This window comes from Chlorocebus sabaeus, chromosome 17 (genome assembly GCF_047675955.1).
Source record: "Chlorocebus sabaeus isolate Y175 chromosome 17, mChlSab1.0.hap1, whole genome shotgun sequence".
In the NCBI taxonomy this organism is placed as follows: Eukaryota; Metazoa; Chordata; class Mammalia; order Primates; family Cercopithecidae; genus Chlorocebus; species Chlorocebus sabaeus.
The window spans coordinates 43,348,127-43,373,074 of NC_132920.1; the positions used below are offsets into that span (position 1 = coordinate 43,348,127).

General features: G+C 51.9%; 1 protein-coding gene across 1 annotated transcript in view; it reads left to right on the top strand.

The window, feature by feature from the left end:
* PTK7 (protein tyrosine kinase 7 (inactive)) overlaps positions 1 to 24,948 on the top strand; it is an 82,086-nt gene that overhangs the window by 44,836 nt on the left and 12,302 nt on the right. The window contains exons 2-17 of the mRNA XM_007972503.3: positions 5,150 to 5,437; positions 5,900 to 6,002; positions 6,406 to 6,596; positions 6,687 to 6,837; positions 8,180 to 8,328; positions 8,584 to 8,850; positions 15,192 to 15,325; positions 15,479 to 15,614; positions 15,749 to 15,868; positions 18,463 to 18,612; positions 18,726 to 18,876; positions 18,968 to 19,095; positions 20,539 to 20,742; positions 21,578 to 21,733; positions 22,333 to 22,565; positions 23,666 to 23,746. Of these exons, the coding sequence (XP_007970694.1) occupies positions 5,150 to 5,437; positions 5,900 to 6,002; positions 6,406 to 6,596; positions 6,687 to 6,837; positions 8,180 to 8,328; positions 8,584 to 8,850; positions 15,192 to 15,325; positions 15,479 to 15,614; positions 15,749 to 15,868; positions 18,463 to 18,612; positions 18,726 to 18,876; positions 18,968 to 19,095; positions 20,539 to 20,742; positions 21,578 to 21,733; positions 22,333 to 22,565; positions 23,666 to 23,746 (2,642 nt within the window). The remainder of the gene's footprint in view (positions 1 to 5,149; positions 5,438 to 5,899; positions 6,003 to 6,405; positions 6,597 to 6,686; positions 6,838 to 8,179; positions 8,329 to 8,583; positions 8,851 to 15,191; positions 15,326 to 15,478; positions 15,615 to 15,748; positions 15,869 to 18,462; positions 18,613 to 18,725; positions 18,877 to 18,967; positions 19,096 to 20,538; positions 20,743 to 21,577; positions 21,734 to 22,332; positions 22,566 to 23,665; positions 23,747 to 24,948) is intronic.

Sequence of the window (24,948 nt, forward strand, 5' to 3'; positions counted from 1 at the left end):
GCCAAAATTACGTAGAGTGGGAGTGCTTAGGAAAAACTTCCTGCTGCTCTCTGCTCTGTGTAACAATTGTGTTTACACATATGTATGTGTATACACGCACACATAGACATACATGGGCCGGCTGGGCCCGAGCCCAGAGAGCAGCACGGAGGGTGGGCATCAGACCAGATGCTGGCGGGGGTGGGGGTGGAGGGCAGGCGCAGGAGACGCAGGCAAAGTGAGTGTCTGCGTATAGATGGCTGTTAGGGAGCCAAGGAAATGGCTTGGAAGATGTCCCTATTGGGTGTTTGCAGCTCCGGCTTTGTTGGGGTCGGCGCCTGGTGTCGGCAGATGGCCCTGCCTGCCTGTCATTGCTGAGGGCTTCTTGCCTGCTGAGCCCGGTGCGGCAGGATCCTACAGGGGAAGCAGCACCCTCTGTGTTTTGTGCCATGTATGGGCTTTGCGAATGTGAACCCGTTAGCCCTCACTTAGGCGGGATGGTGGGGCCACTGTCCTCATTTCACGGCAAAGAAGAAGCATGCAGAGGCCACAGTAAGGTAGCGTCACTAGTCAGCAGCAAAGTTGCACATGGAGCTGGCTGCCTCCGGGGTCACGTGGCCTGCATCTCCATGGGGGCTTGTGTGCAGTGGAGGGGGTTGCGTAGTGTGGCCTGATGACGAAATAGGAGGCAACCTTGGGAAGCCCGGGACCTTTCCCAGACCACAGTTCTGGGGGCATACTCAGGTCAGGGGAAGGGGACAGGAATGTGCTGGTGACTACATCACCTTGAGGCAGGTACCACCTCCATCCCGAAATGCCTGCCTTCTCTGTCATTGCTGTCCTCCATTTTTTGTTATCAGCAAAGCTTCTGACAAAGCAAAAGTAGAGTCCCTTACATCCCAGCTCCTTTCTTGGAGTCTGACCTTTCTGCCAGGGCTCCTTTGTCTGCTTACCCAAAACAAAACAGCGGACCAAAGCCGGGCACAGTGTGGCTCATGCCTGTAAGCCCAGCACTTTGGAGGCCGAGGTGGGAGGATCACTTGAGCTAAAGAGTTCAAGACCAGCCTGGGCAGTAGGGCAAAACCCTGTGTCTATAAAAATCTAGCCAGGCATGGTGGTGCACACCTGAGGTCCCAGCTACCTGGGAGGCTGAGGTGGGAGGATCACTTGAGCCCTGTAGGTCAAGGCTGCAGTCAGCCGTGATTGCACCACTGTGCACCAGCCTGGGCAACAGAGTGAGACCCTATCTCAAAAATAGCCCAACAACAAACAGCAGACCAATGTCCCCTCCTGCAGGCTGGGCAGATGGCCAGGCTGGGCACACCACAGACTGTCTTCTGAGCAAACATGGGTGCCACAGCACTGGGCTAACCTGAATAAGGAGCCTCATGGTTGAGGTGCTTATAGCAGGGGCCAGGGGCTTCAAGCAGGCCTGGGAGCTGCATTTTCTGCCTTTTGAAACATCTACCGGGCGGGGTGGCTCACATCTGTAATCCTAGCACTTTGGGAGGCCGAGGTGGGCGGATCACCTGAGGTTGGGAGTTGGAGACCAGCCTGACCAACATGGAGAAACCCAGTCTCTACTAAAAATACAAAATTAGCTGGGCATGGTGGCGCATGCCTGTAATCCCAGCTACTTGGGAGGCTGAGGCAGGAGAATCGCTTGAACCCGGGAAGCAGAGGTTGCCATGAGCTGAGATCATGCCATTGTACTCCAGCCTGGGCAACAAGAATGAAAACTCTATCCTTCTCCACCCCCCCCCAAAAAAAAGAAAAGAAAAAAGAAACATCTAAAGTCTATCCCAGCCAAGCACTAACCAGGACCTGCTGTGAGCTGACGTCAGGACAGAGGCCCCCTCGGGGCCAGCTTTGATGTTTCCTAGGCCCAGTCGTTGGGGCGCAGGGGGCTCTGAGTGGCAGTCTGGGAATGCAGCATCTCTCACCACAGCTATGGAGCAGCCCAGTCCCAGCCCCAGGAGTGGGTGCTGGAGGCTGAGCTGGGGGTGGCCAAGGCTGAGCTGGGGTCTCTGAGTCATGCTGTCTCTCCTCCCAGCTTGGGTTTCTGTGGCAGGTGGTCTGTGGTTCCTGCAAACCCAGGTCCCCTTCCCCTCTATCCCACCCACCACCTGCTTATTCCCTTTAGACTTCTCTGCTGTGGCGGCTCCTCCCCGTCCAGGGTCTGGGAGTGGTCCTGGCACTTGGCAAATGGAGAGCTTTCTAGTCTTAGAAGTTGAGTCCTTGAGCAGGAAGGGTGATCATAAGAATATTAACAGTAGCTGCCGTTTACTGAAGGTGAACCCTTTGCAAGGCACTTCATGTGTTTCCAGGTTTACAACTCATGACAGCCTTGTGAGAGAGGCAGAGGAAGCTGAGACACAGTCTGTGTTACTTGTCCAAGGTCAGACACACTGAATGTAACAGGTCAGGATCTGAGCTCCCCCTGTCTGATTCCAGCCCCTTAACTGCTCCTGCATGTGGGTGAGACTCCTGGCTCCCCACCATGTCTGCAGAAAATGAGCGGGGAAGGTGGGGGCTTGCCCACACTTCGAGGGCAGATGATCTCTCTTTGGTCTTTGACAAGGCTCCTGGAGTTCTGGGTCAAAGGTCCTAGGATTTTGGGCAGGGCGCCGTGACTCATGTCTGTAATCCCAGCACTTTAGGAGGCCAAGGTGGGTGGATCACTTGAGGTCAGGAGTTCAAGACTAGCCTGGCCAACATGGTGAAACCCTGTCTCCACAAAAAATACAAAAATTAGCCAGGCGTGGTGGCGCGTACCTGTAATCCCAGCTACTCGGGAGGCTAAGGCATGAGAATCGCTAAATCCGGGAGGTGGAGGTTGTAGTGAGCCAAGATTGCGCCACTGCACTCCAGCCTGGGTGGCAGAGTAAGTAAGACTCCGTCTCAAAAAAAAAAAAAAAAAAAAGCTCCTAGGATTTTGGTGAGTCACATTTGCAGAAGCCCACTGGGGACTCAGTCTGATTCTGCTCATCTGCGTCATGAGAGGTGCTCCAGAAGTACTCTGTGTATCAGTTCTTGCCCCACACTTCCTTCGAGGTCACTTCAGTTCAGGCAGTGCTTGCTGGGTGCCTTTGTGTGCCTGGCATTGTCTGCAAGAGGTGTGTCCACCTCACTACCTGGCAGTGGGGAATGTGACTCCTCATTGTAGGATCAGATGCTTTGAGGGTTGTTTCTGAGTCTCTGGGCGGAGCTGGGAAGAGCACAGAGTTGGCTGCTCTGAGCTGCTTCCAGCTCCACGACTGGGTTTTGTGTCAGGAGATGCGGGCTGGCACCTATGAGCTCATTGGGAGATGGACCAACACCAGGGGCAGCCCCTCATCTGGACCCAGGATGGGGGATCCTGGAATTGTCTTGACACTGACTTTATGAGGAGACTGATTCTCATGCCGTAAAGAACAGAACCCCATCTCCGGGGACTTGGATTAGTTTCCAGTGGTTTGGGAAGGGATGGAAAAGACCCCGTTAGTACCTTTCTGCACTTGCCCAGCCAGTTTGGCTCAAGGCAGAGCCTGCTGCTTCGTGTAGCAGTTCCAGGTGGCCCGTTTCTTCTTCTGGGGTGGGGGATCGGGGAGTCCTCTTCTGTGTTCAAGGCCCAGTGGCTCCAGGCCTCTGCAAGGCGCCCACGTGGGCTAAGAACAAAGCCCAGTGTGTTGCTCCTGCCGCCGCCGTAACCATGCCACCCACCTGCCTGGCTCTGCCCTCCGCCTCCCTAAACCCATCTGCCATGCAGTGTAGGCTTCTTCCTCTTTCCTTTGTTCCCACTGATTGCGGTTCCACCTTTGGTTGCAGGGACCCCGTGGCCAGAGCTGAACTATAATGGTACAGGAAGGGGAATGGCTTCAAGTGGAACTCTGGAACCACAGAGAAGCTGACCTTGGCCACAGATAGATTCTTAGGGATAAAGAACAAGACATGGGGCCGGGCGCGGTGGCTCACACCTGTAATCCCAGCCCTTTGGGAGGCCAAGGCGGGCAGATCACGAGGTCAGGAGATTGAGACCATCCTGGCTAACATGGTGAAACCCTGTCTCTACTAAAAATACAAAAAATTAGCCGTGGTGGCGGGTACCTGTAGTCCCCGCTACTTGGGAGGCTGAGGCAGGAGAATGGCGTGAACCCGGGAGGCGGAGCTTGCAGTGAGCCAAGATCTCGCCACTGCACTCCAGCCTGGCTGACAGAGCGAGACTCGGTCTCCAAAAAAAAAAGAACAGGACATGGGGATGGCTTGTCTTTGGCAACAGCCCAGGTTTCTAGAGAATACTGGCTTCTCCAGTGATGGGGTGGGTTTTTTCAAAGAAGCGTCTGGGGAACGTTGGGTTGCAGAGCATTTGTGGGTGAGATTCAAAGCATCCCGTCTGTGGCCACCTCTGATGCTGGCACTGAGTGAATGAAGCCATCTTTCCAGGGTGCTGTTTGGGTCATGATTTAACTTTACTAAACCTCCTGATTCTGGATTAGGGGAAAGTGACCTGCAATGTCCCTGGCTCCTCAGCCTGGCATCAAAACCTCCTGTGTTCTGACCCTGCAGGCCCAGGCTCTCTTTTGCTGGGAAGCCTCCCTGTGCAGCCAGCCCTCGGGGATCCCTTCTTCCTTCGTGCTCCAGAGTCACTACTGCCTGCCCACCCCATTCATTTGGCATTTATGTGACTGTAACTGTGTTCTGTGTGCCCCTCTAGTCTTGAGACCTTTTGAGGAGAGGCTACTGTGACTCACGCCAGTAATCCTAGCACTTTGGGAAGCTGAGGTGGGCAGATCACCTCAGGTCAGGGGTTCGAGACCAGCCTGGCCAACATGGCGAAACCCTGTCTTTACTAAAAATACAAAAATTAGCCGGGTATGGTGGCTCATGCCTGTAATCCCAGCTACCTGGGAGACTGAGGCAGAAGAATCACTTGAACCCAGGAGGTGGAGGTTGCAGGGAGCTGAGATCACCCCACCACATTCCAGCCTGGGTGACGAGCGAAAAAAGAAAAAGAAATCTCAAAAAGAAAAAGAAAAGTTTTTCAGGGGACTCTTGGAATTGTGGCATCATGATCCTTCACACCTGCACTTGTTGGATGCCTCCTCCATCCTTATTGGATGCACAGGGTGGCCTGTGTTAGGACAGAGGCTAGCTCCCCCTGACCCTGCCTCTCCTCTGTCCGCATCTACAGGTACCCAGGCAGCCATCGTCTTCATCAAGCAGCCGTCCTCCCAGGATGCACTGCAGGGGCGCCGGGCGCTGCTTCGCTGTGAGGTCGAGGCTCCGGGCCTGGTACATGTGTACTGGCTGCTCGATGGGGCACCTGTCCAGGACACGGAACGGCGTTTCACCCAGGGCAGTAGCCTGAGCTTTGCGGCTGTGGACCGGCTGCAGGACTCTGGCACCTTCCAGTGTGTGGCTCGGGATGATGTCACTGGAGAAGAAGCCCGCAGTGCCAATGCCTCCTTCAACATCAAATGTGAGAGCCAGGGGGGCTGTGCCCAGTCCCCTTGTCAGACCCTCAGTGACTGAGGCCTGGGGGACCCCTTCCTTGCCTCAGCTTCTCCCATTTCCAGTTAAATGGGGCAGACAGAATGCATTTATTATCAGCCCTTTTTGCTCATGTGGATAAGAGGGAATTAAAAGTTACACTTTTCCAAAAATTTTTTCCTTCAAGTCTGGGGCCCATTTATCTGCTGCATGCTTGTGCAAATGGAAAGGATGGCTGAGCCCTTGGCCAAGTGTCAGACTTGACCTGCCAGGGACCAGGCAGGCACTTAGCATCTGGTACCTGTAGCCCCAGCCTCAGCCTCCAGGGCTTCCTTGTGTCTGTTGACACAGAGCCTCGAGGTTCCACAGCTTCCTGCTTGTCCTCCTTGCCCTCTGCCTTCCCGCCCTTGCCCTGCTCTGCCCCTCACTGCAACCGTGGCCTCTGCTACAGGGATTGAGGCAGGTCCTGTGGTCCTGAAGCATCCAGCCTCAGAAGCTGAGATCCAGCCACAGACCCAGGTCACACTTCGTTGTCACATTGATGGGCACCCTCGGTAAGGAGTCAAGGAAGTGGGGATGGGAGAGGGTTATTCCAGACAGGGATGTCTCCCCAAATCCTGGACTCTATGCAGATGTTACCTCGCTCCATTCTGTGACCACTCCTTCCATCACCACAGTGTTCTTCACCCCGCCTCCCCCGAGATGTTGCCCTATACAGGCCCCTGGTGACCTGAAGAGTGGGCCACATTGTGTGTAGAGCTGAGAGATCTAATCTCAACTTGATTCTGTCCCTGAATCAGAATCACTGTGTGCCCTTGTGCAAGTCCCTTTCCCTCCCCAGTCCCCATTTCTCCATGTATAAACTGAAAGGTCTAGCCCTGACTCTCTGATTCTGTATCCTCTCCACTGGCCACTGAGTACTCCTCCCCCCCACTGCTGACTGTGTCTGCCCTGCAGGCCCACCTACCAATGGTTCCGAGATGGGACCCCCCTTTCTGATGGTCAGAGCAACAACACAGTCAGCAGCAAGGAGCGGAACCTGACGCTCCGGCCAGCTGGTCCTGAGCATAGTGGGCTCTATTCCTGCTGTGCCCACAATGCTTTTGGCCAGGCCTGCAGCAGCCAGAACTTCACCCTGAGCATTGCTGGTGAGCCTGGGGTGGGGGCGGAAGGGATGAGGTGAGTACAGGAGGGCCTCACCACCCAGCCTGCCTGCTCCCCCATCTTTCCCTCTCCAGATGAAAGCTTTGCCAGGGTGGTGCTGGCACCCCAGGACGTGATAGTAGCAAGGAATGAGGAGGCCATGTTCCATTGCCAGTTCTCAGCCCAGCCACCCCCGAGCCTGCAGTGGCTCTTTGAGGATGAGACTCCCATCACTAACCGCAGTCGGTAAGGCATCTGGCTGGGAGCGTTCCAGTATCATGTACCACACACATGCGTTCTCTAGAAGGGGGTGCGGTTCGTATCACAGACATCACAGATTTGTACATGTATTATTTCAAATTTCCAACAGACACAGTTGAATGTTTTGCTTTTATAAGATGAGTCTAACACAGGGAAGAGTCTCTAGGAAGAGCTGTTTTCCAATTTGCACAAAGGCCCTCTGAGCTGGTGGTGGTTCTACTTCTCTCTCCCCACTGCCCACATGGGTCATCTGGGATGGAAGGGTAGAGACCCCAGGGATGAGAGAGACACAGGAGACCTGGTAATCAGGTGGTCACAGTCTAGATAGCATGATCCAGTGTGGCAAAGACATCTCACACACACACACACACACACACACACACACACTCTTTTTGGAGGAAGCAAACACCTCTAGAAGGTTCCAGCCCTACTGCAGGGACTTCTGTTCTTACCTGGACCCTAGGAGAGCATAGAACACCTTTGTAGTATCGGGCATGACCATGGTCCTTGGGGGTGTGACTTCCTAGGCTAGGGACTTGGATGCCACTTGGCTTCAGCCCTGAGGACATCATCAGTAGCCTGCCTGGTATGGCTGAGGGGTATCTGACTCTGGAGCTGGGTGCCCTATCAGCGTGGCCCTGCGGGATGGTGGCTCCACTGTCTTGACAGTTGCACATGGTGGTTACTCTGTGTATTAGACCATTTTAATGCTGCTGATAAAGACATACCCAAGACTGGGCAATTTACAAAAGAAAGAGGTTTAATTGGACTTGCAGTTCCACATGGCTGGGCAAGCCTCACAATCTTGGCAGAAGGCAAGGAAGACCAAGTCACGTCTTACATGGATGGCAGCAGGCAAAGGAGAGAGAACTTGTGCAGGGGAACGCCTCTTTTTAAAACCATCAGATCTTGTGAGACTTACTCACTATCATGAGAACAGCATGGGAAAGACTTACCCCCATGATTCAATGACCTCCCACTGGGTCCCTCCCACAACACGTGGGAATTATGGGAGCTACAATTTAAGATGAGATTTGAGTGGGGACACAGCCAAACCATATCACTCTGTCTCTCACCTGCATTGTCATTTGCCTCATCGCTTCCCGAGCTGATCTCTTGTAGTTGGAACACACACCTGCACATACACCTGAGCAAGTGTATGCAGGCACACACACCAGTGTGGAGTGTCAACTTCCTTCTCTCTGCCCTGTTCCTGGTCGATTCCTTACTACATTTCCGACTTTTGCAGGAAAGGGGTTCCCTTGCATTCCTTTCCAGAAGTAGGCCTATTGGCCACTTTCTCCAAATTGCACTCTCCCCTCTGCAGCCCCCCACACCTTCGCAGAGCCACAGTATTTGCCAACGGGTCTCTGCTGCTGACCCAGGTCCGGCCACGCAATGCAGGGGTCTACCGCTGCATCGGCCAGGGGCAGAGGGGCCCACCTGTCATCCTGGAGGCCACGCTTCATCTAGCAGGTGAGTCTCTGGGTCTGGGGTGCTGACGTGGGGACTGCCTTTAACATTTTTGGCACATAGAGATTTAGGCTCCTGTTTTTACTCAGCAGCTTGGAGGGCAGGGGAAGAAGCGGATGCTGGGGGTAGGAGGAGGAGATGCAGAGGGCTTCAGGGGAGGGTTTGTGCTGGAAAAGGGCCTAGGCTTGCTGTGGGAGAACATCATGTACCCTGAGACCCACAGTAATCGGGCCATTCCTCCCACTTACATCCTTGCAGAGATTGAAGACATGCCTCTATTTGAGCCACGGGTGTTTACAGCGGGCAGCGAGGAGCGTGTTACCTGCCTTCCCCCCAAGGGTCTGCCAGAGCCCAGTGTGTGGTGGGAGCACGCAGGAGTCCGACTGCCCACCCATGGCAGGGTCTACCAGAAGGGCCACGAACTGGTGTTGGCCAGTATTGCTGAAAGTGATGCTGGTATCTACACCTGCCACGCGGCCAACCTGGCTGGTCAACGGAGACAGGACGTCAACATCACTGTGGCCAGTGAGCACCTTTGCTCTGAAGGTTAAGGAGAGGTGGAGGGGAACGCAGGTCTGGGTGTGATGGACAGAGGCTTCCCTGGTGCTCACCTGAGGCCCTCTCAGTTCTGGGCCCTGCAGGCTTGGAAATCAGTTCACTACTGGGAGTCGGAGTAGACAGTAGAGAGCCAGGCACAGGGGTTAGGGTGGGTGCCCCGGAGGAAATAGTGACAGTCCTCATAGGAAAACAGTCCTCTGGGTGCAGAGGAAAGAGCAATGGACTAGGAGTCCAGAGACCTGGGTCCCACTATGCTCCCAACGCACAGAGTGACGATGGTAGCAAATCACCCACCTTACTGGGGTTCAGTCTCCTCATCCATAAAATGGAGCCAGTAATCTACCTACCCCACAAGGTGGTTGAAAAGGCCAAATGAAGTAGATGAAAATGATTTTTCTTTTTCTTTTTCTTTTTTGGGAGGTAATGTTGGACAAAATTATAGGTGATTTTAAATTTGTTTAAGTTTGTTATGCTTTCCAAATTTCTTTACTAAACATATTACTTATGAAAAAAAGGGGGAGAAAAGCAAGAAATATGAATGAAAGTACACATGATAAACCGTTTATATCTGGCTGGGCGTGGTGGCTCATGCTTGTAATCCCAGCACTTTGGGAGGTCGAGGGGGGTGGATCACAAGGTCGGGAGTTTGAGACCAGCCTGACCAACATGGTGAAACCCCGTCTCTACTAAAATTACAAAAATTAGCTGGGCGTGGTGGTGCGTGCCTGTAATCCCAGCTACTCAGGAGGCTGAGGGGGAGAATCACTTGGACCCAGAAGGCAGAGGTTGCAGTGAGCCGAGATCGCGCCACTGCATTCCAGCTTGGGCGACAGAGTGAGATTCCACCTCAAAACAAAACAAACAAAAAAAACCCTTATATCCTTGCTACAGGCATAGGGATTTGTTTACTTATTTATTTATGCCACGCCTTGTTCCAAACCTTTCGTGGTAGTTTAAAAGGATACACAATAAAAATTACAATATGCACACAGAGACACATACGTACAAACTATTTTACAATCTGCTTCTTCCACTTACCTTTATATTACTATTATCTTTCTGAGTGGGTAACTTTGCAAAAAGATTTGAATATGAAAGTGGCTTTGTAAATGTGAAGTTGTGATGCTAGTGTTCCCATTAGGATACTGAAATCTTAGAAGACATGCGCCCACGCTCAGGCAGTGATTTGGGTGGGAATCACAGCACACGTGTAACAGGTGCTCAGGACACTCACAGTGCAGGTGCAAAGGCAAGATGCACAGTCAAGCCTTCCTCCAGTTGAGGTCTGAGAATCACCTGCTTTCATTAGGGATACTTTTTCTTTTTTTTTCTTTTCTTATTTGAGAAGGAGTCTCACTTGCTCTGTCCCCCAGGCTGGAATGTAGTGGCGTGATCTTGGCTCACTGCAACCTCTGCCTCCCAGGTTCAAGCGATTCTCATGCCTCAGCCTCCCAAGTATCTGGGTTTAAAGGTGTGTGCCACCACACCCGGCTAATTTTTGTATTTTTAGTAGAGGCAGTGTTTTGCCCTGTTGGCCAGGCTGGTCTCAAACTCCTAACCTCAAGTGATCCACCTGCCTTGGCCTCCCAAAGTGCTGGGATTACAGGCGTGAGCTGCTGTGCCTGGCCTCGTTAGGGATACTTTTTAAAACGCAGGCCAGGTGCAGTGGTTCACACCTATAATCCCAGGCTTTGGGAGGCTGAGATGGGAAGATCTCTTGAGCCCAGAAGTTTGAGACCAGGCTGAACAAGATAATGAGACCTTGTGTCTACAGAAATTTAAAAACTTAGCTAGGTATGATGGTACACACCTATAGTCCCAACTATTTGGGAGCCTGAGGCTGGAGGATGAGCTTGGGAGTTGGAGATTCCAGTGAGCTATGATCACAGTACTGTACTGGAGTCTGGATGACAGCAAGACTGTCTCCAAAAAAATGTCTAGGACATTGCTGGAGCCTTGAAAAAAAAGAAAAACATGCAGAATTCGGGGCCCCACTCCACAGCTCCCAATCCAGACTCTAGGGGTGGGACCCAGGCAGGTGTGTATTTAACAAGTGCTCTGGGTGATACTTCATGTGTGCTCAAGTTTGGGAACTACCGGCTTTAATCAGTCATTCCACAGATGCTAACTGAAGCTGACACTGACTGAGCCACACCAGTGTCCCTTGCTATGCTCTGAGAAGGAGGCCTGTGGCATTTGAGAGTGTGTGATGCAAACAGGGCCAGATCAGGTGCTGGGTGTTAGAGGCTATAGCCCAGAGGATGGAGAACTCTGGGAATGCAGTCAGTCAATAGAGATTTGTCGAGCACTTTCCTTGTGCTAGATCTGTTCCCAGTACTGGATGCAACTGTGAACAAAGCAGGCAGAAGCCCCTCTCCTTGTGGAGTTCATATTCTGGTAGGGGTGACAAAGCCAGTAAGAAAAGCTATCAAATGAACAAATATAATTTTAGGTGCCAGCAGAACAAGGGAGAAAAATAAAATAGGGCAAGTGATAGAGAAAGGGCAGGGCCAGAGGGAGTTTAGGGAAGACTTCTGTAAAAGGTGCATTTGAGCTGGTATTTAAATTAAGAAGGGAGCCAGCCATGTGATAGGCCCTGAGATGGAGATGGCCTTGTATGTTGGAGGAACAGTAGTCGCCTGTGTGGCTTGAGTTGAATAAACGATGTTGAGAGGGGTCGAAGTTGCCTGAGAGGTGGAAACTGGATTACCTAGGTCTTGTAAAAACCTAGTAAGGACTTTGGCTTCGGCATCAGTTATCCATTGCTACATAGCAAATCACTTCAAAATGTGGTGGAACTTTGGGAGGCCAAGGCAGGTGGGTTACTTGAAGTCAGGAGTTTGAGACCAGCCTGGCCAACATAGTGAGACCGCCGTCTCTACTAAAAATACAAAAATGGTTGGGCGCAGTGGCTCACGCCTTGTATTCCCAGCACTTCGGGAGGCCAGGGCGGGTGGATCACAAGGTCAGGAATTTGAGACCAGCCTGAGCAACATGATGAAACCCCATCTCTACTAAAAATACAAAAATTAGCCGGACATGGTGGAAGTGGAGGTTGCAGTGAGCTGAGATCGCGCCACTGCACTCCAGCCTGGGCGACAGAGCGAGACTCTGTCTCAAAATAAAATAAGAAATAAAAAACCTCACAAAAATTAGCCAGGCGTGGTGGCACATGCCTGTAATCCCAGCTACTTGGGAGACTGAGGCAGGAGAATCGCTTGAACCCAGGTGATGGAGGTTGCAGTGAGCCGAGATCGCACCACTGCACTCCAGCCTGGGCGACAGAGCGAGACCCTGTCTCAAACAAAACCAAAACCGTAGTGACTTGAAACAACAAACAACAGCCATTGACATGCTTATGATTCTGTGGATAGGTTCAGATGGGCCTGCTCGTCCACCTGGTGTGCTGTCAGCTGGGTGTACACATGTTTGTGGTGAGCTGGCTGGTCCCTGGTGGCCTCACTCACCTGTCTGGCAGTTGACTGGGGGTATTGACCAGGGTGCCTTAGTTCTCCTCCACATGGCATCTCCCGTAGGCTAGCCCAGGCTTCCTCACCTGGTGGCTGGGTTCCGAGAGGGCAAAAGTGGAAGCTGCAACACTACCACTGTGTTCTGTTGGACAAGGGGAGTCAAGGTCACCCAGATTCCAGGGACTAGAAAAATATACTATGACCTAGTGCAGTGGTTCACGCTGCAATCCCAGTACTTTAGGAGGCGAAGATGGAAGGATTGCTTGAGCCTAGGAGTTTGAGACCAGCCTGGGCAACGTGGCCAGACCCTGTCTCTACTAAAAAAAAAAAAAAAAAAAAAAATTAGCTGGGCATGGTGGTACGCGCCAGTGGTCCTAGCCACTTGGGAGGCTGAGGTGAGAGGGTTGCTTGAACCTGGGAGGCTGAGGCCACAGTGAGCCATAATGGCATTACCGCACTCCAGCCTGGGTAACGGGTGAGACCCTGTCTCACACACACACAAATAAATAAACTCCACCTCTTGATGGGAAAGTGTCAACATCACATTGCAAAGAGATGAAAGAGATGGGAGGATTGTTTATAACTATCATTGCAAACAGCCTACCACACCACATTGGATGGGAAGACCTTGCAGGGTTTTGAGTGGAAGACTGATTTTTCAGAAGATCACTCTGGCTGTTTTGAGACTAGAATGTTAGGACCAAGAGTATAAACAAGGAGACCCATTAGTAGATGACTGTAATAGTCTAGGGGAGATACTGAAAGGAGCTTGAACAGAGGCAGTAGTGGTGGGGGTAGGTGGTCAAATTCAGGATATATTTAGGAGCCCCAGTAGATAGGGTTTGTGTAGAATGAGTGTGATGGGGGTGGGGTATAGAGAGAAGACAAGGCTAGCTTTTTGGCTTTCTTAATTGACTGGATAGTTCTATTGACTGAGACAGGGAAAATGAGTGAGTAGGTTTTGGAGGAAGTCAGGTGCTCCCTTTAGCACACGTAAAGTTTGAGATGCCTGTTGGATATCCAGTTGGAAATGCCAGTAGGCAATTGGATTTACAGGAATCAGGATGTAGTTTTGGGAACCAACCATTCATATTGTATTGAAGGTTGTGGACTGGATGAGTGAATGTGACTAAAACAGAACAGATTTCTGAGGACTGTGCCTTGGCATTTTATGGTGTAATAAGAACAAGGGGCCGGGCGTGGTGGCTCACGCCTGTAATCCCAGCACTTTGGGAGGCCGAGACGGGTGGATCGCGAGGTCAGGAGACCGAGACCATCCTGGCTAACACGGTGAAACCCCGTCTATAAAAATACAAAAAATTGGCCGGGCGCGGTGGCTCAAGCCTGTAATCCCAGCACTTTGGGAGGCCGAGATGGGCGGATCACGAGGTCAGGAGATCGAGACCATCCTGGCTAACACGGTGAAACCCCGTCTCTACTAAAAACACAAAAAACTAGCCGGGCGAAGTGGCGGGCGCCTGTAGTCCCCGCTACTCGGGAGGCTGAGGCAGGAGAATGGCATAAACCCGGGAGGCGGAGCTTGCAGTGAGCTGAGATCCGGCCACTGCACTCCAGCCCGGGCGACAGAGCAAGACTCCGTCTCAAAAAAAAAAAAAAAAAAAAAAAAAAAAAAAAAAAATACAAAAAATTAGCTGGGTGTGGTGGTAGGCTCCTGTAGTCCCAGCTACTTGGGAGGCTGAGGCAGGAGAATGGCATGAACCCGGGAGGCGGAGTTTGCAGTGAGCCAAGATCGTGCCACTGCATTCCAGCCTGGGTGACAGAGCGAGACTGTCTCAAAAAAAAAAAAAAAAAAAAAAAAGAACATGAGTTTTGGAGTCACATAGACGAGAGTTTTAAATTCTGTCACTATTGAGTATTAGCACATCACCATTATTTCTTCTTCTTTTTTTTTTTTTTTTTAATTTGAGATGGAGTCTCTCTCTTTTGCCCAGACTGGAGTGCAGTGGCGTGATCTCAGTTCACTATGTTGGTCAGGCTGGTTTTGAACTCCTGACCTCAAATGATCTGCCCGCCTTGGCCTCCCAAAGTGCTGGGATTACAGGTGTGAGCCACTGTACCCAGCCACTATTACTTCTTTGAACAATCTGTTTTCTTAGCTGTAAAATGGGTGTTGGAATACATATCTTGGGTTTTTTTGTTTTGTTTTTTTAGAGATGGGGGTCTCACTCTGTTGCCCAGGCTAGAGTGCAGTGTCTCATAGCAACCCTCCCGCCTCGGCCTCCCAAAGTGCTGGGATTACAGGTGTGAGCCACCGTTCCCTGCCTACCATGGGAATTTATAACTAAGATAATGTTAACTAAGTTAATTAATGTGACAATTAACTAAGATAATGTTCAAAACATGTTGGTGGCCGGGCGTGGTGGCTCACGCCTATAACCTTAGCACTTTGGGAGGCCAAGGAGGGAGGACTGCTTGAGACCAGGAGTTTGAGACCAGCCTGGGCAACATAGCAAGACCTCATCACTACCTAAAATACAAAAATTAGCCAAGTATTGTGGTGCATACCTGTGGTCCCAGCTATTTGGGAGGCTGAGGTGGGAAAATCACTTGAGCTTATGAGTTCGAGACTGTAGTGAGCCATAACTGTGTCACTGTACTCCAGCCTGGGTGACAGAGTGAGAACCTGTCTTAAAAGAAAAAACAAAAAAAAAAAGGTGCTGGCACCTGGGTCTTCCTTAAAGGGAAACTCCTGCCATCTGAGTAGCATGGGGCTTCTGAACTCAGGGCCTAGAATGGTAGTAGAATTTCTTGGAGTTGGGTCCTTTGGTTTTGGAGACCTGTGAAGCAGCCTTCACTGTTTCCTTCCTGTCCGTCTAGCTGTGCCCACTTGGCTGAAGAAGCCCCAAGACAGCCAGCTGGAGGAGGGCAAACCCGGCTACTTGCATTGCCTGACCCAGGCCACACCAAAACCCACAGTTGTCTGGTACAGAAACCAGATGCTCATCTCGGAGGTGAGAAAGAAGAATGTTACTATTGGATGGGCGGGGCCTTCCCTCCACCTGCCCTCTTCTGTGCTCACCTCCATAGCACTCTTTCCCTGGAGGCGGCCTCTAGGGAGAGGTGGATATGGGTTCAGTCTCCGAGGCCTCTCACCTGTGCTGCAGGACTCACGGTTTGAGGTCTTCAAGAATGGGACCTTGCGCATCAACAACGTGGAGGTGTACGATGGGACATGGTACCGTTGTGTGAGCAGCACCCCAGCTGGCAGCATCGAGGCGCAAGCCCGTGTCCAAGTGCTGGGTGAGCCAGCATGTCTTGGGGGAGCACCCTTCCCAACTAGGCAGGAGAGGAAAGGGGAGGGAACAGCAGGCCTGGCCACAGCCTCTCCAGCAGCCCCAATTCCTCCTCTTTCCACCCACCCTCTGCTGAAACAGAAAAGCTCAAGTTCACACCACCACCCCAGCCGCAGCAGTGCATGGAGTTTGACAAGGAGGCCACGGTGCCCTGCTCAGCCACAGGCCGAGAGAAGCCCACTATTAAGTGGGAACGGGCAGGTGGGTATAGTGCCAGCATAGGGTGGGGGCAGGCAGGGCAGTCCACTGATCAGATGCATACCTGAGGGCCCCGCACCGTGCCCAGAAATGTGGAGATTAGACAAGCAATGCAGGGCTGATGTATAGTTGAGTTAGGAAGGAAAAAGCCAGACACAGAAGAGGTCAGATTACAGCCTTGGACAACATGGAAGACGACTCAAGGCAACAAGTGACTGGATTGGTCCAGACAATGCTATAAAGTCCTCCCTTCTCCCTTTCCAAAATCGTTTATCTTTTCCAACATAAAAATTACATGGAGGCCGAGCACAGTGGCTCACACCTGTAATCCCAACACTTTGGGAAGCCGAGGTGGGTGGCTCACTTGAGGCCAGGAGTTTGAGGCCAGCCTCAAACTGGTTTCAAACATGGTGAAACCGCATCTTTACTAAAAATGCAGAGGTTAGCCAGGTGTGGTGGCACATGCTTGCAGTCCCAGCTACTCAGGAGGCCGAAGCAGGCAGAGGCTGCAGTGGGCCGAGATCATGCCATTGCACTAAAGTCTGGGTGACAGAGTGAGACTCTGACTCAAAAAAAGAAAACTTACATGGGCTCCTTTAGAAAATACTGGGAGAGGCTGGGCGCCGTGGCTCAAGCCTGTAATCCCAGCACTTTGGGAGGCCGAGGTGGGCAGATCACGAGGTCAGGAGATCGAGACCATCCTGGCAAACACAGTGAAACCTCATCTCTATTAAAAATACAAAAAATTAGCCAGACGTGGTGGCGGGCGCCTGTAGTCCCAGCTACTTGGGAGGCTGAGGCAGGAGAATGGCGTGAACCCGGGAGGCGGAGCTTGCGGTGAGCTGAGATCACGCCACTGCACTCTAGCCTGGGCGACAGAGCAAGACTCTGTCTCAAAAAAAAAAAAACCCAAAAAATTAGCCAAGGGTGGTGGCACATGCCTGTAGTCCCAGCTACTCGGGAGGCTGAGACAGGAGAATTGTTTGAACCTAAGATGTGGAGGTTGCAGTGAGCCGAGATTGTGCCACTGCAGTCCAGCCTAGGCAACAGAGCAAGACTCCGTCTCAAAAAAAAAAGAAAAAAAAAATATTAGTTGGTAGAAAAAATGCACAGTCCTGCCATTTATTGTCTTTGGGTATATGTCTTCTTTTTCTGTGTGTATGTTTTTCTTTTTTTACCTAGCAGTTTTATTGTATATATAGTTTCAGTTATTAAATTTACATGATCGGCCAAGTGTGGTAGCTCACACCTGTAATCCTAGCACTTTGGGAGGCTGAAGTGGGAGGATTGCTTGAGCCCAGGAGTTCAAGACCAACCTGGGCAATATAGGGAGACCCTGTCTCTACAAAAAATTAAAAAATTAGCCAGGCATGGTGGTGCATGCCTGTAGACATGCTTATTGTAGAAGTAGACAATACAGATAACTACGTAGTTTTTAAAAATATTTTTAAAAAGTGTTTATTTTTATGTTTTTTTATAACTGTAATTTTATACCCTCTTTTACTTACCATTGTCAAGCATTTCCCCACATCTTTATATACTCTTCATGAATATTTGTTTTGATGATCCTAATAATATTTTAACAATTAGATTCACTGTAATTTACTTAACTGTTCCTTAAATGTTGGAGATGTGGATTGTTAACTACCCACCCACCCTCTTTTTTTTCATTACTGCAATAAACATCTTCTTTTGTTGTAGTTGTTGAGATGGAGTCTTGCTCTGTCGCCCAGGCTGGAGTGCATTGGCGTGATCTCAGCTCACTGCAAGCTCCGCCTCCCTGGTTCACACCATTCTCCTGCCTCAGCCTCCCGAGTAGCTGGGACTACAGGCACCCGCCACCTAGCCCGGCTAGTTTTTTTGTATTTTTTTAGTAGAGACGGGTTTCACCGTGTTAGCCAGGATGGTCTCGATCTCCTGACCTTGTGATCCACCCGTCTTGGCCTCCCAAAGTGCTGGAATTACAGGCTTGAGCCACCGCGCCCAGGCTGCAATAAACATCTTTAAGCCAAAGTTTTTTTCTGGATTTAGGTTTATTTCCTTTGGGAAAGATTCCCAGAATTGGAATAATTACACATGAAAGGGGGAATGAACATTTTTATAGCCCTTGATGTGAGTTGCCAAATTGTTTTTTAAGAGGTTGGACCAATTTTGACATTTCCACCTAGAGTGAGAGAGTAGAGTTGTAGATTTTGAGGAGGAAGTAGGCTCCCTCTGCTCAGGTCTGGGGGAACTTTTTGGGAGAGGTGAGGCTCAAAATGGATCTACAGCCTGGGATGGCAAAGAGCGGGAATGGGCTCTAGGAGGGAGAAGTGACAGGCAGCGGGGTAGGAACAGGGCCAATCTGGGCCCAAACAGAGTCCGGTTTGGCAGAAGTGAAATGTCACACAGGGCAATAGGAGGAAGAGGTGAGACTGAAGAATTGGAAGAGGGGTAAATAACGGGGGGCTTCTAACACCTGGCTGAGGAGTTTGGACTTTGCCTGTGAGTGGTCAGTAGTGATGGTGTGTTTTGGAGTTGAGGTGAGGGACTGAGGCATTGTCAGCCATCTGTGTAACCCTGATCCTTTCCATAATTTCCCTTTGTTACTCCTGCAGATGGGAGCAGCCTCCCAGAGTGGGTGACAGACAACGCTGGGACCCTGCATTTTGCCCGGGTGACTCGAGATGACGCTGGCAACTACACTTGCATTGCCTCCAATGGGCCGCAGGGCCAGATTCGTGCCCATGTCCAGCTCACTGTGGCAGGTGCGACCGTGGCAGGGCCCTTGGGCTGGGAGGGCTCTTTAGGGTAGCACCATGTACCCTGCCAGCCCCTTGGCTCACTCCTCCCTGCCCCTCGCTGGTCTCTTTCCTTCCAGTTTTTATCACCTTCAAAGTAGAGCCAGAGCGCACGACTGTGTACCAGGGCCACACAGCCCTGCTGCAGTGTGAGGCCCAGGGGGACCCTAAGCCACTGATTCAGTGGAAGGGCAAGGACCGCATCCTGGACCCCACCAAGCTGGGACCCAGGTAGGGCCGCCTCCCTCCCATACCCGCCCCTCCTCTCCTGCAGTGCCCACTCCCTGCGAGCTGGCCAGCGCTGTGGCTTCTCCCCTGGCAGGATGCACATCTTCCAGAATGGCTCCCTGGTGATCCACGACGTGGCCCCTGAGGACTCAGGCCGCTACACCTGCATTGCAGGCAACAGCTGCAACATCAAGCACACGGAGGCCCCCCTCTATGTCGTGGGTATGGGCTGGGGAGGGGTGTCCTGCACAGGAAGTGGTAGACCCAGACATTTGTCACCTTGTACTCAGTCAGCCCCTGTGTACAGAACATGCCACAGAAGTCATTTTTGTGGCAGGGGAGGAGATTCGGCCGTCTCACCATGCCACTGCACAGTCTTAGAGTCCTTGCTCAGAGCCGGGCTGTCGTTTATTTAACATCCCGTGGTCGGTGGGTGTGTGTGTGTGTTGCAGGGGAGGGTGTTCTCTTCCTACAGTGCTGCCTCCCAGGTTCCTGCAGCAGCCACACATATCTCTGGGTGACTGGGGAGCAGGACCAGGTCAGAATGCAGTAGGACAAGGTTCTTTTCTCCAGGAGGCCCAGAGAGAATGATGGGTCCAGTAAAAGGCCCTGAACTTAACTCTGTGCCCCTGGGAGACTTATTTCTCCTCTGGGGACTTGTTTCTACATCCACAGGTGAAGGTGGTTTAAATGAGAAGCTCTCAAACTTTCTTGGTTTGGCAGCATTATTTTTCTAGACAAAGTATAATGTGAAAGTTTAAATGGATGAAAATGAAGTGAGGAGGCCCCTTGGTGGGAGCCAGTGGGGGGATCCTGCATGGTCTCTCTCCCTTCATTCCCCCAATGCCTCTTGAGACCCCTCGGTGGGGGCCATTGAAAGTTCCCTAGACCAGCAGATCCCTTCTACAGATCTGTTCATTGAAAAACCTGCTCTGTGCCAGGCAGTGCCTGGAATTCTAAACCTGAAACTCCCAAATGTTGCTCTTGGGGCCTGGGTTACATTATCAAGTCCCTTGGGAAGCTGCTTTTTTTTTTTTTTTTTTTTTTTTTTTTTTTTTTTTTTTTTTTTTTTTGAGATGGAGTCTTGCTGTGTCGCCCAGGCAGGAGTGCAGTGGCGTGATCTCAGCTCACTGCAAGCTCCGCCTCCCGGGTTCACGTCATTCTCCTGCCTCAGCCTCCTGAGTAGCTGGGACTACAGGCGCCCGCCACCACGCCCGGCTAATTTTTTGTATTTTTTAGTAGAGACGGGGTTTCACCGTGTTAGCCAAGATGGTCTCGATCTCCTGACCTCGTCGTGATTCACCCACCTCGGCCTCCCAAAGTGCTGGGATTACAGGCTTGAGCCACCGCGCCCGGCGGGGAAGCTTCTTAACAAATAGCGTAGGTTTGTGGTGGCTCCCTGACAGGTGTGCGTATCTGTGTCGCCTGCCTTCACTTGCGATGCAGAGCCAGCTTGGGAACCCCTGGCCTCATCTCCTTCAGAGTCTTCCTTTGACCTCAGTGGGGCATGAGGACCTGCTGGCCCTTGTTAAAGCCAGTGAAGGTGGTGACCCTCCCGGGCCATCTGTTAAGTTGTCCCGTTGATGGGGTTGGGAGGAGTTAGTGGAGAAGCAGGGCTTGTTTTGCTTAGCAGCGCCTGCCCAGACCCATCTGTGTGTGTCTCAGACAAGCCTGTGCCGGAGGAGTCGGAGGGCCCTGGCAGCCCTCCCCCCTACAAGATGATCCAGACCATTGGGCTGTCGGTGGGTGCCGCTGTGGCCTACATCATCGCTGTGCTGGGTCTCATGTTCTACTGCAAGAAGCGCTGCAAAGCCAAGCGGCTGCAGAAGCAGCCCGAGGGCGAGGAGCCAGAGATGGAATGCCTCAACGGTGAGGGGCCCTGGAGGGGGAGGTGGTACCCGTGTGTAGGAGCTGAGCGCCCTCCCGCGGCCACGGAGGGGAGAGCGCCAGCCTTCAGGAAACCGAGCGGCTGTTGCTGGATCTTGGAGCTGGGGCTGCCACACCCCTAGTGGGAAGCCTGGAGTTGGCTGATTCCTAGGGCCTTGGCTTCTGAGCAACCTGGCTTGAGACTTCTTCATTGGAGCCCCTGGGACCAGCTTCCTATGATTCCCTGCTGTTTCCTCCTCCCAGCAGGAAACCACAGATATCATTAGTATACATATACATATTGCTGTTGCACGTCTTGTTTCCCCCCATGAGTCTAAGAGTTCCCCCAAGGGCAGTCTTTCCGTTTACTTCCCTTCTCCTATCCCCACTTCCCTGGACTGGGAGCTCCCTGAGGTCATTACTGGGTCTCTCCTATCAGCTCAGGTGTTCAGGAGCAGGGTTTGGGTCTCCATTATTGTGATTTTCCCTTTGTGCCTGTTTAGGACTTTGCCCAGTAGAAGGCCCCATGAAAGCAACAATCTTTATGTGTAGCTATGGTGTTCAGGGACCAGTGATTCAGATTAGATGTCTGCAGTTGGCTCCATCTCAGAGGTTGTAATCAGCTGCATCACTAAGGGGTCATACCCTAGGGGATGCCCATACCTCTCCCACCCAGCCCCAGCCCCATCATTTTATCATTTGGGCTTGCCCCTTCATGTGGAGTACTGTGATTGGACCCAAGTTGGCAAGAGTGGAAGACCAGGGGACAGAACAGAAATCCCCGTGGTGGCCAGAGTGTCAGGTCTCATCGTGACGCTCCTGTCCTCCTTCTTCCCAGGCGGGCCTTTGCAGAACGGGCAGCCCTCAGCAGAGATCCAAGAGGAAGTGGCCTTGACCAGCTTGGGCTCCGGCCCCGCGGCCACCAACAAACGCCACAGCACAAGTGATAAGATGCACTTCCCACGGTCCAGCCTGCAGCCTATCACTACGCTGGGTATGTCGCCTTGACTACAGCTACCCCTGCCTAACTGCAAGTCACCCGCTGCGTCTTGAGGCTGGGTACAGGCTAGTGTTCCGAAGTCCCTGAAACCTAGAATGTTAGAGGGGGACGAAAGTGTAGGTAGAGATCTAGCCCAGTGTGGCCCCAGAGCCTGTTATTCACTGCCTTTCGTACAGATTTTGTCATTCCTGTGTACTACCTGTAGTATTATTTACTTGATGTTTTATTTAAATTGACTCTTTAAAAAAACAGACAACAGAAAAGCTAAGTTACCTTTGTTGTAGGAAAAAATATGAGAAATCACGGGTTTGTTGTAGTTTTTTCCTAGCATACGTTAAGACATGTTTACCATGAGCCACCAAAAATTCTCATGCGAGTCACCCTTTGGAAAATGCTGAATATTAGTCCAACCCTTTTATTTTGCTGCTGGAGACACTGAAGCCTAAGGAGGGAGGGGGTCACAGCGGAACCGGGTCTCATGCCCAGCCCAGGTGGGTGAGTCCCCACTGTAGTAGAGGCTGGGTCCCTCCCCCAGGTCAGGAGCTGCCTCTGCCTGGGTAAAGGTGGTTGGCTGACTCAGACTGTACCCACAGGAAAGAGTGAGTTTGGGGAGGTGTTCCTGGCAAAGGCTCAGGGCTTGGAGGAGGGAGTGGCGGAGACCCTGGTACTTGTGAAGAGCCTGCAGAGCAAGGACGAGCAGCAGCAGCTGGACTTCCGGAGGGAGTTGGAGATGTTTGGGAAGCTGAACCACGCCAACGTGGTGCGGCTCCTGGGGCTCTGCCGGGAGGCTGAGCCGCATTACATGGTGCTGGAATATGTGGACCTGGTATGCTGTTGGCAGGGGACGCGGGGGTCTCGGGTAGGGAGGGCAGTGTCCTACAAAGGTGGGAGTCAGGGGCTGGAGCACCGTGAAAACCTTGTCTTGTGCGGTCTCAGTCGAGACCTCACCTGCCTGCTGTTACACCTTGCCCACCTTGCGATGCTCAGCTTCTCACTGGGACTTCTCACTGTCACACTGCAGGGATGCCTTCCAGGTCATCTTCTCTGACTCCTGTTTTCTTTGGTTTGTTATTTTTTCCTCCCCAAAAGCTTGTCCCCACTTGAGAATAAATATATCAGAACCCACTTTCCTTCCCTCCTTCCTAGCACCACTTGTGACATGAGTGTTACCCCAGCCACCAGCCTTCTCCTCTCCACTCAGGGCATCATTCCCAGAGCTGCGCCTTTCTCTTCATTCCCCAACTGGTCCTAGCCCTCACCCCATGGTCCTCAAACTGCTGCTTGTCAAATCCCTAGCTCTGGGGCAAGAGCAGGCAGGAGTCCTATCAATCTTTCCATTAACAAGTACTTAGTGCAACTGGGCACAGTGGTTCACACTTGTAATCCCAGCACTTTGGGAAGCTGAGGCAGGAGGATCACTTGAGACCAGGAGTCTGAGACCAGACTGGTCAACATAGCAAGACTCTGTCTCTACAAAAAGTTAAAAACAAACAAACAAGTACTTATGAATGCTTGATGTATGTTTCTGCTGCTGGCGTTCTCCTCTGTTTGTTTCTATTAAATTGTAAAGCTCTGGAGGACAGGGGTTTCCTCTTCGGAATATTTGAGGACAGAGGGTAGGGGACTGTTTTCCTCTTGGCTCACTGAAGATAGGGGCTCTGCTGCCCCACCTGTCTGGAGGTTCCCCTTGGGGTAAAAATGCCAATTCTCCTCTCTTTCTGACTGAGAGAGCCTCTAGGAGACGTCTCCTGTATGTTTTTAAAGTTCTGTACTCGCAGTGAACTTTCCCCAGGAAAGGGGCCCAGGCTAGCTTAGGCCTTCTCACTGCCTCCCCAGGCAGGAATTCTGCGAGCACCTGCTTTGTCTGAGGCTTTACAGCCAATGGCTCTGCACTGACCTGAGCATGATGCCTGGCTTTTCCCTTAGGGAGACCTCAAGCAGTTCCTGAGGATTTCCAAGAGCAAGGATGAAAAATTGAAGTCACAGCCCCTCAGCACCAAGCAGAAGGTGAGGACGGAGTGAAGGAGGGAGGGAGAGGGTGCCCAGGGAGCAACAGAGGCACCATTTATTGAGGGCTCTCTATGGGCCAGGCCCTATGGTAAGAACTTCACATCTGTTACCGTAATTATCATGGTAGTCCTCTGAAATATATACTACTATCCCCATTTTGTGGATGAAGACATTGAGGCTTACGAGGTTGTATGACCTGTCCCAGGTCATGTATCCTGGAACTGGCTTTGCATTGCCATGCTGGCTTCACGGAGAAGAGCTACCCTCGGACCTTGCCCCTGGGCAGGAGCTTACATTGGAGCAGGACGCCTGCCCATCTGCAGTGAGCTCTGAGCTGGAGAAGCAGCAAGCAGTCCGAGTGCAGGGGCCTGCTGGGCTAGGTGTGGGCCTGAGCTTGTTTCTTCAGCTCTAAGTGGAGAAGACTCTTCTGTGAATGGGCTGCCTGCCTGGGTTTCCCCGTCTGTGGTTTGCATCTTGCCCTCTCCCTTGGGTTGTAGCTGCCCAGGCTTTCCTTCTAGTTTTCCTCCTGCCTTCTGCGCAGAGATTGTTCTGGGCACAGAGCCCTGGCTGGGGCCCCTGTGGTGGAGCAGACCTCAGTTGAAATAGTGAAGAAGGGAAAACTTGCCTGCTACCCCCTTCCACCTCAGTCCATACCTTTCCAGTGCCCGGGGCTTGCTGTGGCCCGGCCCCTTCTTCCTTCCCTCAGGTTCTTGTCCACAGCCGCCGCCTCTCCCCTCTGAAATGGATCTACTTCCTTCCATGTGACTGGAGAGTCTGCTTCCAAGCTGGCAGTGAAATGACCTCATAAACCAAATCAGAGCTCGGGGCAGGGTAGGCAGAAGGCTCTGCCCTTTCTCCCAGGGGACCATTCCTTGCCTGCTAGGCTGTCCCAGGTCACAGACTCTAGAGGCAAAACAGAAAGGCATGGCTGGCAGATGAGTCAGGTGAATGGGACCTTGGCTGCCCCCAGTCTCTGGGGAAGCAGCTCTGTGCCCTTCAGGCTGGCCCCCTCTTATTACATGTGAATTTACTAAGACCCAGACAGGACAAGTGACCTGGCCTCCTGACACCACACCCCTACTTCCATCCCCATGAAGCTGCAGGAACTCTGTATAGTGGCTGTAGAGGAGAAGCCACAGGATGGGACTTGCTACACCAGCTAAGTGAGATTTCAGGACTGAAGAGCTCACAAATTAGGA